The sequence below is a fragment of the Gorilla gorilla genome, chromosome 6, assembly GCF_029281585.2.
Source record: "Gorilla gorilla gorilla isolate KB3781 chromosome 6, NHGRI_mGorGor1-v2.1_pri, whole genome shotgun sequence".
NCBI classification, from domain to species: Eukaryota; Metazoa; Chordata; class Mammalia; order Primates; family Hominidae; genus Gorilla; species Gorilla gorilla.
In genome coordinates, this window is record NC_073230.2 from 126,689,627 (window position 1) to 126,709,627 (window position 20,001).

A 20,001-nucleotide genomic window follows, 5' to 3' on the forward strand; every position below is an offset into this window, starting at 1 on the left:
TCTCTGCGGCATTTCTGCACATCTGGTGTCAGGTTTTGTTCTGAACTATCTTTTCAGTCTTGGAAGACAGAGATAAATGTCTCCTTCAGGAGCAGAGGGCAGAACTGTTTCCTGATCAGGATAATAAAAACAACATCTTCCAGGGCCAAGGGTCGACAGAGTTGCAGCATCCCTTTAGAAACCTTGGAGGGATGGGAAGGGGGGAGTTCCACAGCTGTGAGGCAAATCCAGCAACCACATGGGCTACTATGTATCACCCTGTGGGGCTTCAGGGATAAAGGGAATCTATGTAAAAGTGAAGCTCAGGCTGCCTGCTGTGTTGTGGTTGATGAAGTGCTGTGTCCCTAACTCAGCATCCTGAACCATGGCAGGCTAACTTGGTAGCTTGCAAATAGGGTAAAAATCTTGGGACCTCCATAATTCTTGACAAAGACTATATTCCATATAGGAGAGGTCAAAAATGATTCCTAAGAATCTTGAGACTCTGGATGTAAAAAAGACTAATTTAATTGACATAATAATGAAGAAAGTGGTAATTATATCAATAAGTGTATTTATTTTGTAGCAAAATTCTAAATATATATTTAATATAGTACTTCTTTCCCACCAATTAGCTGTTATAAAAATGGTGGTTTGTCTTACAATAGAGAAAATATACATATACTTTTTAGAGACAGGGTCTTGCTCTAACACTCAGGCTGGAGTTCGGTGGCTTAATCAAAGCTCACTGCAGTCTTGACCTCCTGGGCTCAATTGATCCTCCTGCCTCAGCCTCCCAACTCAATAGCTGGGACTACAGGTACATGCCACTATGCCTGGCTAATTTTTTTTTTTTTAAGTAGAGATGAGGTCTCACTACGTTGCCTGGGCTGACCTTTAACTCCTGGCCTCAAGTGATCCTCCCCTCTCAACTTCCCAGTGATGGGATTATAGGCATGAACCACTACATCCAGCTAAGAAGATATTATTTCTATCCCCTGCTTTCCAAAATAGACTTCTGCCCATGGCACCAGAAACTATAGAATCAAATCTGCTTGCTGGTCACAGAACCATTACTAAACTGGATGGTAACAAATTTTTTCTCATTTCAATTTTCTCCTGATTTTCTATTTCATTAACCTTATTGTATATATGTCTGTTCTCATAAGATGCTTCAAAGGAAAACATAGTAAGTACTGAACATATGTCTCAATAAAGGGAAAGCTTTTCAACTCATTAACAGAATGCAGGTTTTTTGGAGGGTGTGCATACAATACTTGATGAAACTTCTTATGTGGTACCTCACTCAGGAGACTCTGCATAGCAAGCCAAACATAACTTGGATGAGAATTTTCTAATACAGGAAAAACCTAGCTCTCAGCAAAAATGCAGCTGCCCTAGGAAGCACACAGTAGGCAAGCTGTGGCCATCCTCTGAAAGAGCAGAGAGCACTGGCACTCCGTGTCAGTGACAGGAGGTGGCACAAGGCAGCCTGGTCAGCATTCTCACCCTCAAACATCTGAATTGGCCATTTCTCTATTATAAGCAGAAAGATAAGGAAAAATGGCACTTACTTCACTGTCACTTGGGCATGCCCAGGAACTACAGGACAAGACAGGAAATATTTTGGTCCAAGAAGTGCTTCAGGTGTGCCCAAGCGGGCCAGGCAGGAGTTAAGCTGACGCCAGACGGACAGAGCCCAGTCGACAATCTTGCACACAGGATCGCAGGGGGAGGGCGCCTGACCTTTGAACTAGAGAGACAGGGAGGTGAAACCCAGGGGCTTGGTTTAGAACATTTTGTTTTTAGAAGCCCAAAATTAAAAATATAAAACTTTAAATCAAAATTGAAAAGTAGCTGAATCTTATTTAACTTTACTTGGGATGGCTGAAGGAGGGATAATAACACATACTATAGTTGTGCAAACGTGTTAGTGTGATAAGCATTTTTCTCCTTTAATTCTCACCATGAGCCTGAGTTAGGCATTTTTACCCCATTTTACATATCAGGAGCCTGAGGCAGGAAGAAAAAATAACTCGCCCAAGGTCCCACAGGTAATAGTGGCAAAGCCAGGGCTAGAGTCTATTTATATTTTTTATTAAGGTATAATTGACAAAAATTATATATATTTGTGTTATATATCATGATGTTTTGATGTATATACATTGTGAAATTATTAAATTAAGCTGACTAACATATCCATCCCTTCACATAATTATTTTTATTTAAGATCTACTCTCAGCAATCTGCAAGTATACATTAACTACATAGGGCTTATCTTTAATAGAAAAATAGGATACAGCATCTCGCTGAAATAATAAAGGAGTCATTTATCACATTTAAAATGAATTCAGTAATCACTATTAAGCTAAAGAACTTCCTCTTCTTCCTCAGGCTTAACATTTCTGAAGCTCTCTGTTTAAGCCTCACTTTCTACGGTCAGCCAGGGCTGAAAGAACAGGCTTAGCTTTGTGGGCAGCTGACAGAGGGAGAGGGATCTCCCCAGCTGCCTCATCAAGACCACATGTAGAGGAAGGGAGAAGGAGGGCAGAGCTCTCATTGTAACTCGGTCCCCAGGGAAACGTTACTTTTTCTGGGAGGACTGAATTATTCTCTTAATGACTGTCTAATAAACTGCTTCTAAAGCTCAGACTGTTAGACATCGTAACGGAATCACATTTCACAGTACCCAAAGGCAGAATGTAATCTGTCTTTCCTAAGGACCTGAACAAACAGGAAGGGTGTCCACCTCTCTCCAAAGTGCAGATGTTGTTTATATGAAATTTCTCCTTTTGCAAGTTGGCTGTATTATGGGAAAAGTGGTTATCGGACAGTACATTAAAAACTGTGTTTCATTAAAAGGTCTGTCCAATAAATAGACTTTCTAGTAACCACATGTTTTTATTTCCTTCCCCAGAGATACATTCCTTCAGTGTTAATGGATAATTTTGCATAGAGGTGTGTATGCCTACTATGTATTCTATGCCTATTTGTTATTGCTGCTAAGAAAAAAATCCATGTAAGTTAGTGTACTCATGAAATACAGAGGAAACAAAAGAAAAGGTGTGAAAAGCTAATGAAGAGCAAGTGGTCAGTTCTGGTGCGGTTTGATGGAGTGGAGAAAGCCACCCACCAGGTACTGCAATTGCCTTCCCTTTTTTTTTCCTTTTGAATTTTACCAGCTGGAAAAATGCGGAAATTGAGCCAGGCCCTTTATCTTTCAGATCCCTTCCAGACTGGCAGTCTTGAAGTACAGACAGACACAAGCTGCTATGGTAATTCAAAAGAAGAACTGACTAAATACAGCGTGGTCAAGAAAGACAAATAGATGAGGTGGGGAATTCAGCCGGGTCTCTCACAGGATGTCCAGGACATGGGATTGGTGAGGGGAGGTAGGAAGAGTGTCCCAAATATGGAAGAGGGAAGGAACTGTGGAGGAGCAGTCAAAATGGATGCTGATGTTTGCAAATAACAAAAGGGATGAATAAATGACAGGCTTCTACAAGTAAACAGTATATGTAACTGTTACTAATTCAAGGTGCTGGATCTGATCCCCCACCTAGTATGTCCCCTGAACGAATGACTTCAAGGCCACGTAGTCGTCCCTGAGTTTTCCACATGCCAACCTCCTCCTCCCTAGGCCTGAGATGTGTTGCAAGTGCTGCTCCTTCTGCCCAGACCCCCTGCTTCCCTATTCTCAGCAAACTCTTCTTCCTTGACATAACAAATTAGCATGACCTGCAAATCCTTCAATGTGACCACAGATAGAGAGGCCTCCACCCCAAATTCCTAAAATAAGTACTCTTCCCAACTTCCGCCCGAGTTTCTATAGTGGTACCTTACCTGTTTCTTTCACAGCACACATTAGCCACCTGTTTAATTAGCATGATTTGAGTGTTGTACCCATGAAGTCGGACAGAATCAGAACTGGGAACACAGAGTTTAATCTGATGTCATTTACCAGATTTGTGGCCCTGCCACTCAAGAAGAGACAAGGCTTAAATAGTTGAATCCAGTCCAGTGGTGAAATAGCATGGGTAAAGGTTACAGATTCAAATACAAGCTGAGAACTAGGTAATGTGTAAACTGAATCTACCCCACTTGGAAGGCACGGACTTAGACGCTTGTACACAGTGACTATTAGTGGGACTCTACTGGTTTTTTTCTTGTTATTGAGGAAAGCCTAAGGTCAGATCACAAGTCCTCAACAAGCCTGGCTGATATACAGACTTGGCCAGCCAAGAAAATAACCCTAAATTTTCATGGAAAGAGAACCCAGGTTTCCTGAGATGGAAAAAATTTGGGGGGATGGGGACAGGGGGTATATTTTTATCTTCATTAATATTCAGAATTAAATATAATCAAACATTATTTTTTCGGTTAGGATGAGAGAATCATATATTGGGTATTTTTAAATACTTGAAATGTTTACAGGAATTTCATATATTAGAATAGCTTCATGTCCAGTTTAAAATGGTAACTGAGTTTAGGGTTGTGGTCTTAAGAAGGGGTAAGAGAATTTTATTAAGTTTATGTACATGGTACAAGGCTATTAAGAGAACATTTGAGCCACAATTTATAAATTTAATTTTCTGGTTTTATAAGAGTTAATTAAGTACTTGGAAAGATTTGTCAGACAGCAGAAGTTCTTAAAAAGAGAAATAAAAGATATTAAAGTTTTAAAGACCAAACTATTTAAAGAAATGTAATTAAGCTATGAGTCCCTTCAAGGGTGATTGTTAAATTTTGCTAGATTTATACATAGAAAGATAAAGCTTATACAATTGACTTAGAAGTCTGAGGGAAAGCCGGGCATTTGGATGTACAACTTTAACACACTGAACACGTTTTTTTAAAATAGCACTTGAATAATGCCTCCTGAATAAAAACTGTCCTCCAAGGTCCCAGATCCTACACAGATAGTTTCTTTTTGAAGGCCTGTCTTTCCATGAGAACACTAGCTCTCTGAGGGTGAGAGGACCCCGGTCTTGTCCCACAGTCCCCAGGCCAGGGGCAAATGTTTACAGAATAACCAGCTAACACTGTTCTGATGCACTTATCACACTGTGTTTTGATGATCAGTTGCCATGGCTATATGTCCTTTCGACCTTAGTACTGGATCTTGGTGTGCCACAAAGTGAGGATTTGGAAAATGCTATGACTGACTGATGGGAAGAACAGGCTGAGAAGTTCTAAGTCTGGATGACTGATAACAAAAAAGGAAGTCGGCGGGGGAAGCCCGGAGTTAGGTTTGGGGACACGACATGTTGAGTTTGTTACATGTGCAGTGTCAGATGGACTGCATTATATAGATCTGTAGCTGATTACATGAACTTAACACAAAATAGAGGGGCACGCAGACAAAGGAGAAAGCTGGATCAATTTTTAAACATGAATTCTGGAAGAAAACATTACTTACATATATGTGTATATAGTCCCTCACCAGGTCTTACAGAACGTAAGTGTTCAAAAAAGTTTTTTTAACTTAATAAGAATGAGATTAAATATTTCATATTCTGGGTAAGTGACGAGATGCTGTATCTGGATTTGTAGTATGTTCACCCGGTATTAATGGTAATGAAAAACAATTTTATTTTCCTAAAAGTAAGGTCTCAGATAAAATGCTAACGTCACCAAAATGTACAGAGCTCTTTCAGCGCACATTTTTCCAAAATTTAAAATGGGCACATTTTAAATAACACCATATAACACACATGACCTAAAGGGAGTAATTCTTTTTAGAATTATATTTTATTTATAAAAATCAAATCTTTTATGGAGGGTTCACACAAAAATAAATATTTATTTACTTTTAGAAGAAATACACTTGATTAGAAGTCAGGCACAGGGCCGGGCATGGTGGCTCACGCCTGTAATCCCAGCACTTTGGGAGGCCGAGGCGGGTGGATCATGAGGTCAGGAGATCGAGACCATCCTGGCTAACATGGTGAAACCCCGTCTCTACTGAAAATACAAAAAATTAGCCGGGCATGGTGGCGGGCGCCTGTAGTTCCAGCTACTCGGGAGGCCGAGGCAGGAGAATGGTGTGAACCCGGGAGGCAGAGCTTGCAGTGAGCCAAGATCACGCCACTGCACTCCAGCCTGGGCGACAGAGCAAGACTCCGTCTCAAAAAAAAAAAAAAAAAAAAAAAGTCAGGCACAGAAACTAACTTTGTATTTTACAAGAAAGAAGATTCACATAAATCTTTGCTGTACCAAGTAATCATGATATTAAGACAGGGGACAACTGTGAATACTGGTATGTCCTACATGAAGGAAATAATTTGGCCAAGGAAAAACAAAAAAATGATTCTGTGATACCAGCAGCTCTATTAAATTGATATCACTGTACTATCTGAGGCTTTGGGATCTGTTACAATTTTCCTTCTCTTCAAAAGAGGAATGATCATTATATAACTCTTTCATATTTTTTAAGCTACAATTCTGAGATTATGTATTATATAATTAATGATAGTTTAGTATTTCCTACTAAAAAGGGTATAATTGTTTTTTATTAAATACTAGTAGGAAGCCTAGTATTGTCCTGAAAGGTCAATTTTCTTGTATCTCTCCAAGGAACTAGAAGAAGAAATTGTGATCAATTGCCAGTGTGCTTTAAGTGCCCACAAAGATTAGGTTCTGTGACATTACAAGATTTCTGATGTTTTGTAGGACTCATCCATTCCCTTGTACACACACCCCAGGGGCTGTTTTATTAACCTACTTGAAGTGCTTATTGGTATAGGAAAGGCATTTCCTTTTTTCCAGTTTCTATTATTTGCAGCACATCCCACTCTCAAATGCAATGGAAAAGAGAGTGAACGTGAAGCTTGGAACTTTCGTTTCAAAATAAGTTAAAACAATTTTTATCAGAGAGCTAGGGGGAGAGGGGTATGCTTTACCTGAAATAGTGCCAATCCTACATAATAAAACTGGTATCTTTTCTGATTATTTACATGAATTATCTTTGGCAATGAGATTTAAATATTGACAGTGATAGTTAATGCAAGTATCGGTAATTTGAAAAGCTACAGACCTATGACTGTCTTTACCTCACCATTCGTCCTTCTTGTTGAGATCATACAGTGGCTAGGCTTTGGCCAAAAGCATAATATTTATGACCAAGTAACTGATTTAAATATAACATGGGGTAGATTTCCCTCATTAAATTAGGAATTTCAGATATTAATTCTAATTACCAGTGGCAGACACTGTTCAATGAATTCCCAAAAGCCATTCTCACCCCACACTTCTCCCCGCCACCATCTCCCCTTCCCCAGCACAAATGCGTACACATACTCTAACACAATAGACACAGAAATTTGTTCAAGCACTTGGTGGAGAGCTTCAATCTTGGAAAAGCAGGTTTGGCCATGGTCTGGGATGAAACCAGTTTTAGTTAATGAAACATTAAAGAGAAGTCTTATGTTTCTGGAAAAGTGCTTTCCTCCCTGATAAGGAGGAGACTGAGGAAGCCAAAGCTCTCTATCCTTCGCTGCAGCCCGCTTTCTGCCCTTGAACATGTTTTCACAAGGGCACAGTGTCTGCAGCCTTGTGGGCACACTGCAGTCTTGACGGGAGGGTCAACAGACTCCCCTGGACCTGGGACCTGAGACGCTGGACACCTACCACAAGGTATCTGGTTATGTGAGGGGGAAAATCCTCTTTCTGTGAAGCAGCTAGCAGTTGGGGTGTTATTAGCAGCTTAAAATCCTGCAATAATGCAATGACAATACTGTCCTCCAAATGTGGCCCATTGTGCAGGATTAAATGAGAAAATCTTACTAAATCAAACTCTATTATTTCTAATCTACCTTGACACTCAGCTACTGGCCCAATTTAAAAATATTAAATAATGATGTATTCGATTTGGTCAGCTTTCAATTATTTTTGTCATTTGGGAGAATATAGAATACTTATTTTGTTATTCTGTGAAAGTCACTAAAAGTTATTATTACTCTTGAAAATGTGTCAAAAGGTATAGAATTCTACTTTTTCATGTGGCTTAATATTTACCATAGCGTAGTATAACAGGCCTATTGTAAAATGTGCTCACAAGGGAGTATGTTTTGAAGGCTCCAAGAAAGATGTAAGTTTTCCTTAAGAAGAGTGATTAATTTTCTAACCAAGCCTTCTACAGCATTTAGAACTTGGTGAGATTCCTTGAGAACAGCTGATAGCCACGGTAAAACTAATTTGCTTTTTCTTGTAGTTAATGTAGTGCAGAAATTGTTATGGGTTTCACATTCATTATGTTTTTTGGCCCTTGAATGTCAAAAAGCTGTACCTGCCCAAGGCTGCATAGTTAGTGAGTGGTGGAACTCAAGCTGAGATCTCCTGACAACAACAACCCCTGCTCTCCTGGCAATAGGCTGCACTTGCTGTTTGTTACCTTATTCACAACTTTCCTTCGTAAGAACCTCTGCAGCAGTCCTTGCATGGGCTCGCCATCCCACCGCAGCTGCACCCAGCGGAAATGCTGCTGCACCAGCAAGTCGGAGCCCTGGAGACAGGCCTTGGCGATGGTTCCCATCAGAAAGCAGTTCTCATGAAAGTAATAACATTCGGACAGTCCATTTCCTGAAACAAACCAAAAAGCAATGGCCCATCCTCAGTGAGTTATGTTATGGGACAGATTCAAATTAAAATAACATAAAGAACATGAAGTATAACTGGTACTCTGGGAAACAGAAAGATTAGAATATTACAGAAGCTTGCTTCTCAGCATGGTCCCTTTATTAGCGTTACCTTTTTGGAAAGTGCAGGGGCTTTCAGTGCTGCGATTTTCAAGAGGTGCCAAAAAGTCCCTCAATAACTCCGACAGTGAAGATTTTTCTAAATTTTCTAAAATGATGATGATTTTCTTCTTACTGGGAGATTGTTTCACTGGGATCAGACAAGCTATAATAAAAAAGGAAATTCAGTGATTCAAGCTTTTGACAAAAATTTATATAAATTGGCAAAACTAAAAAAGTCTGAAGTTGTAAAGCATTAGCAAAGATGTGGTACAATGGGAATGTTCTTAAGTTGCTTGGGGAGTGAACAACTCTGGAAAACTGTTCAGTATTATTTGATATGTTTGAACACACTCAAAATGATCCAACATTCCTTGTTCTATAACAAGTCTCAAATGGAATCAACCCAACGTCCATCAACAATAGAATAAATGAATAAATAAGAGTATGTTCATATAACAAATAGAAAGCAAACAAATGACAACTTTTACAACATGGAAGACTCACAAACAATATATTAAGAAGCAAATCATAAAAGATTATATACAATGTGACTTCATCATGTAAAGTTCAAAACAGGCAACACTAAATCTATAATTTAGGGATTCATACACAGGGAGTAAAACTATAAAGAAAAGCTAAGAAATGATTATCACAAAAGAGTAGTGGTAACTTCCAAAGGGAAGGGTTTGCGATAAGGGGGACGGACCACACAGTCACATTCTGAGAGCTGAGAATATTTTATTTCTTGGCCTAGTCAGTGGTTACATGGTTATTTTATTTTAAATTATTAATTAATCTGTAAACATAAGTAGTATATATTTTAGTATATCTATTTCATAATACAAAACGTTAAAAGCCCTTAAATGACCTTTAAATTATGCATGTGTAAAATGTTCATAAAATTATATAGACAGGGCCAGGCACAGTGGCTCATGCTGGTAATCCCAGCACTTTGGGAGGCCAGGGTGGGCAGATCACTTGAGCCCAGGAGTTCGAGGCCAGCCTGGGCAACATGGTGAAACCCTGCCTGTACAAAAAATACAAAAAATCAGACAGATAGGGTGGCAGGCACCTGTATTCCCAGCTACTTGGGAGGCTGAGGTGAGAGGATCACCTGAGCCCAGGAGGTTGAGGCTACAGTGAGCTGTGACTGTGCCACTGCATTGCCGCCTGGGCAACAGAGCAAGACTCTGTCTAAAAAAAAAAAAAAAAAAAAAAAAATGTAGACAAGACCTCAGAGAGATAAGTAAATCGCTCTTTCCATTTTCCAGATCTCAGAGAGGCTGAAGTAATTTGTGGTCTCAGAAACAATGGTAAAGGAGGAGTAAAATCCAGCACTTCTGACTCATATTTTCCCATTCGTTTCACTCACGATGGGAAGGACTGACTTTGTGTCAACCCAAAATGAAAGCTGGAAAAGTAAATGAAAAATTAATATTATATATAGGAAATGAATAAGGGCACAAAACATACTTAAAACAGTACCTGGTATCTACTAAGCAGAAACTATTAATAGTTTAGTTAAAACGTATTATATATGGCACTTCCCATATACTAATCAATTACAAAATAAAATCACTTTAGTTTCTTGAAGATTCTAAGATGCCACAGTTTTAGTCAAATTAACCTTGAAAAGAAACCAGTTTAGGATACTTGAGAGTATCATTACCAAATAGTCTACTTTTTACAAATATTCATGATAGTATATTCTCAATTCCTTCTTGTTACTGTAGACACAATGCATTTTCATTTTCAAAAGAACTCCTTGAACACTGTAAATGAATCTCTTCTCAGACAGAAATGGCTCTTCTGGATGCTATGAAAATTTAAAATCTAGAAGGCTAGAAACAATCACAGCCACGTCTCAATCTAGTTGTACTTGTGGAGGGCTGTTAACACTAGCATCTAGTGTGTGTCAGATCCCTTTCAACACAGCTGTTCGGTAAAGAATGCTAAAATTCTATGTTTCTTTGGGTTCAAATGTTATTTCAGAAATAGATATATTGTGGAAGTATGAGAGATCCGTAGTTGGTTAAAACAACAATGGAAAACTAACAAACGTTTTTAATTCAGTGATTAAAAAAACACACAGGATTGATGGTTTATGTATCTGGTTTTCTGTAACTGAGGACTGAAGGTCTCCAGCTTTTCCCTGATTTGTGTTAAGTGCATCGCCAGTTTAAGTAGCTCTGAAGCTGCTGCAGCCAGCCAGAATGCATCTGAAGGAAGGAATATTTCCTTGCATTTCAAAAAATGTTTATCCAATGCCTCTTTGCTACAGGTACTGGATGCTGAGTGCTATGGCATGCCAGAAGTGACTCATTCTAACTGGGGGTGTGTAGCATTTTATTTATTTTTTTGAGATGGAGTCTTGCTCTATTGCCCAGGCTGGAGTGCAGTGGCGTGATCTCGGCTCACTGCAACCTCCACCTCCCGGGTTCAAGTGATTTTCCCGCCTCAGCCTCCCGAGTAGCTGGGATTACAGGTGCACACCACCATGCCAAATACAAAATTTTTTTTTTGTATTTTTAATAGAGATGGGAGTAACCATGTTGGTCAGGCTGGTCTCAAAGTCCTGACTTCGTGATCTACCCACCTCACCCTCCCAAAGTGCTGGGATTACAGGTGTGAGCCACTGCACCTGGTCAGCATTTTAAACTAAGTTTAAGAAATGGCACTGGCCGAAGAATGGAGGCTGGGCAGGATTCAATTCTAGAAGGGAATACTGCATCAGATCAAGGTCAGAATAGTTACAAAAGCGTCATCATGGTGAGCTGAAAGCTGATCCATATAGCAAGTTGAGCCAGGGCTGGGAACTCGGGGTGGTGCCACAGGAGTGGCAGGGGGCCCAGCAGTCACAGCTGCGGAAGGCAGGCTGCATCTTCATCCTGAGCTGCAGGAATCGCTGGACCCATCCCCAGTGATTCTCAGCGCTTCTGATTTAATTGCGCTGTGCTGGGCCTGGGGCACTGGCATTTCGTAAAAGCTCCCTAGTGATTGGACTGTGCAATCAGGGGCGAGATTTGCTGATATGAAGCCTCAGGACCAAGCCAAAAATGAAAAGTAGAAGACCCAGAATGTCTTGTTGGGAGGGAGCTACTGGTTCTGGGAATCAGTGGAAGTCTTTAAATAGGGGGATAAACAGGATTTGACTCCTGCTCTGAGATCTTCATGGTGCAGAGAATTGGCTGAGGAGGAAAGAAATAGGAGAACACATCTCCTAGACTCTTACTGCTATGGTTAAGGAAAGAGATGATGGGAGCCTCACCCAGGACCAACGCACAGAATGAAAAGGCATTTTGAGACCGAATCAGTAAATCTCAGTGGCTGACTTACTGAAAGAGGGGCAGAGAGGAAATACGGGAGACAACTCTAGGTTTCCACCAGAGAAGAGGCTGAGCAGCTAATGGAGGCAGAGAGCAGATGTGACCAAGCATGTACTTCGGGAGGAGGTGGTGGTGATGGGTTATGTTTCAGGCTTGATGTGTTTGATGAGTGAAACATTGCTTCTCTGATGCCCAGCAGGTGGTGGGGCATGAGGGTGAGGGCATCAAGGAAGGATCCAGGCCGGAGATAAAATAAATGAGTTTTCAGGCATGCTGGGGTCTCTTGGAAAGAGGCAATATGCTCATTCTCCTGGGTCCTCAAGCAAAGACTGTATTGCTAGTGACCTAATACATCTCACATTCAATGGACAGTTTGTGCCCTAGTCAAAAAGGGGTAAGGGCTGCTATACATAACCATTGGGTTATCTTTCCACTTCATCTTTATCTTGGTCTCCCATGAAGTAGCAATCAAGAGTCAAACAGCACAGGTTTCTTTGGGGGAAAGCTTTGTCTTCATTCGCTTGCCTCATTGCCTCAGTTTTTCATTAGTACCTACTTTTCCATCTGACCACTTAAGTTCCACATCCTTAGTCAAGGTGGGGCAAGGGTGAATTTTATTTTAGTTGAGAAATAGTATATGTCTAGTTCAGGTTATTCTGCATAGTTTCAGGTCTAAAATATTAACCAGCCACAGAAGCAGGAACTCATTACAGTTTCAAGGATCAACCAGTCTCTGATCAGGGCTTATGGAGAGGTGAAAGAAGGCCACACACCCCATGTTACAGCTGCAGGTTCCTTTTTACCTTCGGCCAAAAAGTCAGCCATTTGAATTCCCTTTGCTTTGTGCCACTTCAAAACGCTATTTCTGAAACCAGTCTGCTCTTTTTGACCTTTTTCTTCCAACTTTATAGGCTCTCTCAGCCCTGCTCCTCTCCTGCAGGTTGGTAATTTTAACTGGACACTGTCTTTGTGAGGCTCAGGGCTACATCCCAGTTTTGCACATCCTTATATTAAAAGTCCCAGAGAGTGAATTCTGCAGCCAAACTTATCAGTTTAAAAATAATTAGCATATCGCATTTCTAGCTAAACCCAAACTGCTTTGTGTCGTAGGTGACTGACTCCAAGTCTATAATCTCCCCTTTGAGGACAGAAAACAACCCCTCTTTTCCATGAGCCCTTAAACCCCGGCTCTGGAGGAACGATGTTCTGAGAGGCCAAGTGGGAAGCACAGGGCAAGCCTTTAAAGAGTCCCAGGAATGCAGGGCCCACGGAGGTAAACTCATTTCTGGAGACTCCAATTGTCATAGTCTCCTATTGTAACAGCAATCCTATCCTCATTACTTTTACAAAGGAAAGTTCCCTTGAAAAATTCAAAGTATTACTTTAAAATACCCATCTAGTGTTTAAATTTTTTTCTGTTTTACTGTTTACAGTCACTGTAATTTTAAAAAGTATCATCTTGCTAACCCAAGTCCATACTTTATACTGAGGAGAAATTTGACCTAATTCTAATATGCATTCATAGCCTCCTTACCAAATAACAGAGTCATATGACATGACCCTCTCTCAAGAAAGGGAATATGAGAAGGAAATGTTATTTTAAAATAAACACAAAGTAATTTATGCTAGAATAAGTGCTGTGTCATTTTCTTTGAAATGGTCTTTTGTTCTCTATTCTTTTCTTCATTGGCACCATTTTAATCTCCATTTAAGTTTTAGATTCTTAAACCTAATTATTTAAAATACTTTTGCTACTCTTCATTTCTGTCTTTTTGCTCACACCCTCTTTAACTCTTTTCTGTGCCTGTTCCCTGGCTTTCTTCTACAGCGTCATAGAGAAGAACACATAAGGCAATGTGTGCTGTGCTCAGTGGAAGACAGAAGTTCAGCATTCTCATCCCGTTCAATCCACGTAGTTTAAGGCTCTCTCTTTAGAGAAAATAAGGTTAACCATCAGGAGTACGTGTAGAATACCTCAGGAATCAGTGTACTCTTCAGTTGTGGTACTTACCATTTGACCACTTTAATTTCTTGGTAAAAAAAGAGAGTAGCTGGTAGATAATCGCTATATGCTCATTATTCTAAATGTTTGAGTGGAATAGCCTAGAAAACCCCTTTCCTCCATCCAGATCTCTGACTTCTCTACCCTGTGGCCTCATCCATCGCCTCTTGACTGAAGGATCATTCCCTGCTGCATGCTTTCTGCACAGTGAAAGAACTGACACCACACCTGTCGATGGATCCTTCCCTGTGGCTCACAAGAGTTCCCCTGCACTGCTCTGAAGTCTCTGGTGTCCTTGTTGATTCTAATTCTCCTCTATGTCTTCATCAGCCTCCAGCCCACAGCATGGGTCCTACTGAGAAGACGGCAGTGGAGGTAGAGTGGGTTTTAGGAGATGAGGGTGAACTGCAGCAGGACAAGGATGAGAGGCCAGTCCACAGTGTTCCTGATGTAGATTCTGAGAGCTTTAGCTTTCATTCTGGAGCCTTGGGAATATAACAGCAGGGAACTGTCTGAATGGTTTTTTATCCTCCAGTGAGCCCCCAGATGCCTTGTGGAGGGCCCATGGAGGGAGTGAGACCAGAGGAAATATGAAAGGTTAATGATGAGGCCTCTACAACGCCTTGAACAAGAAATAATAGGTGATAGGGGGAATGGAGAGCAGGAGGAGGAGATAGAGGAAGCAGATTCCACAGAGCTTAGGGACTGCCTAGATATGGGGAGTGAGGCAGAGAGGAAGTGATTATGCTCACCTTGCTAACTTGGGCAACTGCAGTCAAGGTCTTAGCAGATGAACCTTGTATTTGTATCATAGTTTTCTTATTAAAAAGTGAAGAAAGATATTGATACTTATAAGTTACTAAGCTACATACAGAATAAAAATCCTTCTGTATGAATTTTCTTTTCTGCTTTACTGCTTACAATCATTTGCAATTTTAAAAAGTATCTGTCTTACTAACCCAATTCCATACCTTACACTAAGGAATATCTGACCCAATTATAGTATGCATTCGCAGCCTCCTTACCAAACCACAGTCATGTGATATGAAGGGTATAGAAGGATTTTTATTCTGTATTTGGAGACAACATACCATTTCCTACTCTTCCTTCTTTAACCTAGAGTGGAGTATTTTGTCCTTAGTCTATTGTTCAAACACTTCATTTTTTAAAATCCAAATTATTCTTTGTGCCTAGTCATCAATGACTCCCTTATCAATGCCTGTCTCTCTATCCCTTATCAATGCCTGTCTCTCTGTCCCTTATCAATACCTGTCTTTCTAATCTTACTTCTTTCTACCTCGACTCTAAGCAAGTTCTACTTGCTGCCATCCAAATTGAGCTAATAATTCTCTTTTTCTTTGCGTATGCTATTTCTTGCATCAGAAAATTCACCAATTTATTCAAAAAATAATTATTGACAATTTATATACAAGCTAAGAGAAGAATAAGTTAAAGTGCTAGCCTTCAAGGAGCTCATCATATAACATGTGTGTGGAACAAGGCAAAACCCCAAATAATACCCTCGTTGCCTTGACATACAGTTGGGTAGAGCCCAGAAGTATAAATAAAATCCACTGCTGTTTACCAGAAGGAGTGAATCACAGAAGCTTCATTTGAGGTGTCCTTAAAGTATTTCGACAGAGGCTTTTTCTATAGTTTCCAGAAGGGCAGAGACTGTGTCTATTTTAATCACTAGTCTATAACAAACTACTCTGCATCACACCGGCCATGTGGTAGCCATGGTGTCTGTGGGATGAGAGGCATTTACATGTTTACTCCTTAATTCTAGTGGAAACTGCAGCATGAGCAAAGACATGCAGAGTGGAAAAGCAAAGGATACATAGGGAAGAAACATCTTATTCTGCTGGAGCATGGGTATCTATGTTAAAAGGGTCAGATCAGCAGATTGGGTGGATGAATGCCCTAGAATAGAAGGCCTTGAACAGCATCGACCTAGCTCACTGGGCAATGGAGAGATGCGGGATGGGGAGGGGCAGAAATCACAGAGATTTTAATCAGAGGTCTGCTGGCCTGTGAAGAATGCTCAGGGAGAAGAAACAAGAGACAGAGAAACCGTCTATGTAAAAGTGAGGAGTTCCAGGAAAGGGAGGCATAAAGTAAGATGGTGCTGATGGAAATGGATTTTAAAAAGCAGATTGAGACTGACTGGCAGGATGTGACGATGGACTGTGGGACGAGGGTGAGGGGCCCACAAATGAGAGCACCTGGGGTTCCATGTGGTTCTCATATTGCTTTTAAAAATTAGAATAGTTAGCAATATTGAAAGAAAAAAACCCCAAAGTTTTTACATAAAAACCTGGATTTCTGGCTTCTTCCTGAAAGTCACAAGACCTGACGACACTGGACCTACAATTCTGTCAGCAACAAACAGCTGGTTCTGAAAGCTGCTGCCCCTCCTGGAGATGGGGGCATGCCCCATTCTCCCTGCAGCCCTGCCCAGCCTGCTTCACCTCTTCCTGTGGCTTGTTGTTACTTGGGGGCATTGAGGTTTTCAAGCCTGCCAATGAGATCTGAGTTTCCAGTGTGGGAGCCAAGAGACATGGGCCACTCTCCAAACTGTGAAATTAGGAAGAGCAGCTCTTTTTAAGAAGATGCCCACCATAGATCTAGAAATGCTGAGTTGGTCACCTTTGCATCCTTTGTGACCTTGTTCATTGCACTCCAGTTTTCTTAGCTCTCTAAGCTTAGAGCAGAATTCAGTCTATAATTGCTATCTACCCCCATAGGGTGAGCACAAAATACTTTAGCTTCTTACTTTGAGAAGAAGCAAGATTTTAAGTTGAAAAAATGCGGGAGACTTTTGTTAGATAACAGAGGAAAAAATGATGTTTTGGCACTGGGAGGTTTTTAAAGCCAGTAGTGATTAAGGTCAGGCTTAGGAGCTGGACTGCTGGGGTTTGAGTTCCGTTTTATGTTCTTGCTGTGGGATCTCTGAGTAGGACACTTAACCTTTTATTTCAAGTGTTTTCATGTTTATAAATCAGGGATGGGACTGTATCTGCCTCAGAAAGTTGTGAGTTAATAAATGCAGTGTTTAGAATAGGGCCTACATGGTGAAACCCCGTCTCTACTAAAAATACAAAAATTAGCTGGGTGTGGTGGCGAGTGCCTGTAGCCCCAGCTACTCGGGAGGCTGAGGCAGGAGAACCACTTGAACCAGCGAGGCAAAGGTTGCAGTGAGCCGAGATCGTGCCACCACACTCCAGCCCTGGTGACAGAGTGAGACTCTGTCTCAAAAAAAAAAAAAAAAAAAAAAAAAAAAAAAAGAATAGGGCCACCAGAGTAAGAGCTTACAAAATGTTAGCTACAATTAGTAACATTATCAGAAAAAACAGCTTTCTGTAGCTAACTTTCACTAATTTCTAGCCCAAGACTGGCCTGTGTAGCACAGTGATATTCAGATTCTACTGGAATTTTCCTGCTCCTAAAATGTGCTTCTAGGTTTGTGGTATCCTCAGTGAAATCCTCAGTGCTTCCCTAAACCTGCCTCTTAATTTCATTTCTTTTTTAAAAAAATTAAAAAAAAATTGTGGCTACATAGTAGGTGTATGTATTTGTGTGTATATGAGGTGTTTTGATACAGGCTTGTCATGTGAAATAATCACATCATGAAGAATGGGGTATATTTATCCCCTCAAGCATTTATCCTTTGTGTTACAAACAATCCAATTACCTTCTTCTAGTTATTTTACAATGTACAGTTAAGTTATTACTGACTATAGGTACAATTATTACTGACTATAGTCACTATCAAACAGTAGGTCTCATTCATTCTTTCTATTTTTTCAGAACCTATTAACCACCCCCACCTACTCCCCAACACCCCACACTACCCTTCTCTGCCTCTGGTAACCATCCTTCTACTCTCTATCTCCATGAATTCAATTGCTTTGATTTTTAGATCCCTCAAACAATTAAGAACCTGTGATGTTTGTCTTTCTGTGCCTGGCTTATTTCATGCAACATAATGATCTCTAGTTCCATCCGTGTTGTTGCAAATGACAGGATCTCATTCTTTTTTTTATGGCCGAATAGCGCTCCATCATGTATGTGTACCATATTTTCTTTATCTATTCATCTGTTGACTTAGAAAGTGCTGGCTAGGCACGGTGGCTCACGCTTGTAATCCCAGCACTTTGGGAGACCCAAGGCAGGCAGATTGTTTGAGCTCAGGAGTTCAAGACCAGCCTGAGCAACATGGCAAACTCTTTGTCTACAAAAAATACACACACACACACAAATTAGCTGGAAGTGCTGGGGCGTGCCTGTAGTCCTACCTACTCAGGAGGCTGAGGTGGAAGGTTAGCTTGTGCCCCAGAAATCGAGGCTGCAGTGAGCTGAGATCACGCCACTGTTCTGTCTTCCTAAGCCTGGTCTACTTTTGCCCTGGCCACAAGATATAGAAGCACCCCTCCCCAACAAAGAGATTTTGAATTTGCATTTCAACCTATCCTTCTCCAATCTCACAACTGTTTTCTTCGCCCCTTCCCCAGGGGTCTCTGTGGCTTTGAGCCCTAGAAGACTAAAGTCTGGTCCATTTCAGTTTTGTGTCAGAGTCACTAGTTATGCTATTCTACAGTATGCAATGCAGGGTTATGCTAATTCCACCTGTGATGAAACGTGTGGTATTAGACCCTGGAACCTAAGATTGAAAACTATTAATAACATTACATTAATAAACATATTTAATCCCGGTGCTGCTACTACTATAGCTGTGGCAAATTATTGGACCTCTCTGTGACCCCTTCCCCACCTTTGAAAGTAGAAATAATGATACCTACTTGCATAGGGCTGTTGTGGAGACTGAATGAGTTAATTAGTGCATGTGATGTATTTCACTAAGTGCCAGTCAATGGCATAGCAAGAGTGAGGTAGAGAAAGCGGTTGGCCCCAGGTGCAGCACTAAGGGATGTATTGGTTGTAGAGAATTTATGAGTAATAAAATTTACTAAAAAGTTGATCTGTGTATCACCACCATGCTCCAGCAATTCTAAACAGCATCAAAGATGCAATACCTAGTCCAGCTAGGGTGAACTGCTCCTACCACCTCCTCCCTTGGTATACCACTAGTGCCAGTAAGACAGTATGCTAGCAACAATTAATGATTAATAACAAAAGATAACAAAAAGAAGAAAAAAATGCAGGATGCTCAACAAATGCAATAATATACACATGAAGATAATTTTTGCAAGTGTTTATCCCACAGCTGCTAAATAATTAAAGTTATCTTAAATGTATCCCCAAGCAACACAGTGTATTTTCTCTTAATGGCATAATTGAAGAGCATGCCTTTAGGTTATCACAGGCAATTTGCTGAAATGTTCTTACCGCTACTAATGAACAGGTCTAGTAGCTGTTCCTTGGAAAAACCAGCATCTACTTCAGCTCTCACTATTTCACAGGAGAATCCTGCAGCCATTTGTCTGTGCTGTGATAAGAAAATAGGGTGATTAGTTCTACGCACTTGCCAATTTTCAAAGAAAAGCAGCTGATATACAAGTAATCAATACCTTCAGGCAGAGTGCAAGCTGATGTACTATGTAGTCTTGCAAGCTTCCTTCTGGGCCGTGGAAAATGACATTATGATATTGCTCAACCTATTAACAAACCAAGTAGAGAGCTAGGGTGAAGATGCTAAATTGATGAGAGAAAAAAGTGGTACACAGGTGTGGAATTCTTTTTTGATTGTCCTCATACTTTCAAAAGATTAAAAACAATATTTTAGAGATTAGCTTTATCATTGGACATGTGTACTCTCATTTGAATGTGAAACATGGGCAAAGGGTACATAGCAAGAGCTGACACTTTATAAAAAACACATTTTTTCCCTCTATTTTATATAGCGAGGGTCTGCAGGGTAGCTGAGAAACACAGTTCCAAGTTCATTTTGTCCCTTCCAGAAATTCTGTAACTTTTTCTATATTATCCTTTGCAG

At 40.5% G+C, this 20,001-nt stretch overlaps 1 protein-coding gene across 5 annotated transcripts in view; it reads right to left on the minus strand.

Annotated features, from left to right (window-relative positions):
• The window catches only part of CTTNBP2 (cortactin binding protein 2), a 159,631-nt gene that overhangs the window by 15,746 nt on the left and 123,884 nt on the right, over positions 1–20,001 (minus strand). For all 5 annotated transcript variants that reach the window (XM_055392151.2, XM_055392150.2, XM_019031726.4 and 2 more), the window contains 5 exons: positions 19,577–19,663; positions 19,395–19,494; positions 8,728–8,880; positions 8,372–8,559; positions 1,554–1,732 (listed from right to left, as the gene is read on the minus strand). In XM_055392151.2, coding sequence (XP_055248126.1) covers positions 1,554–1,732; positions 8,372–8,559; positions 8,728–8,880; positions 19,395–19,494; positions 19,577–19,663 — 707 coding nt within the window. The remainder of the gene's footprint in view (positions 1–1,553; positions 1,733–8,371; positions 8,560–8,727; positions 8,881–19,394; positions 19,495–19,576; positions 19,664–20,001) is intronic.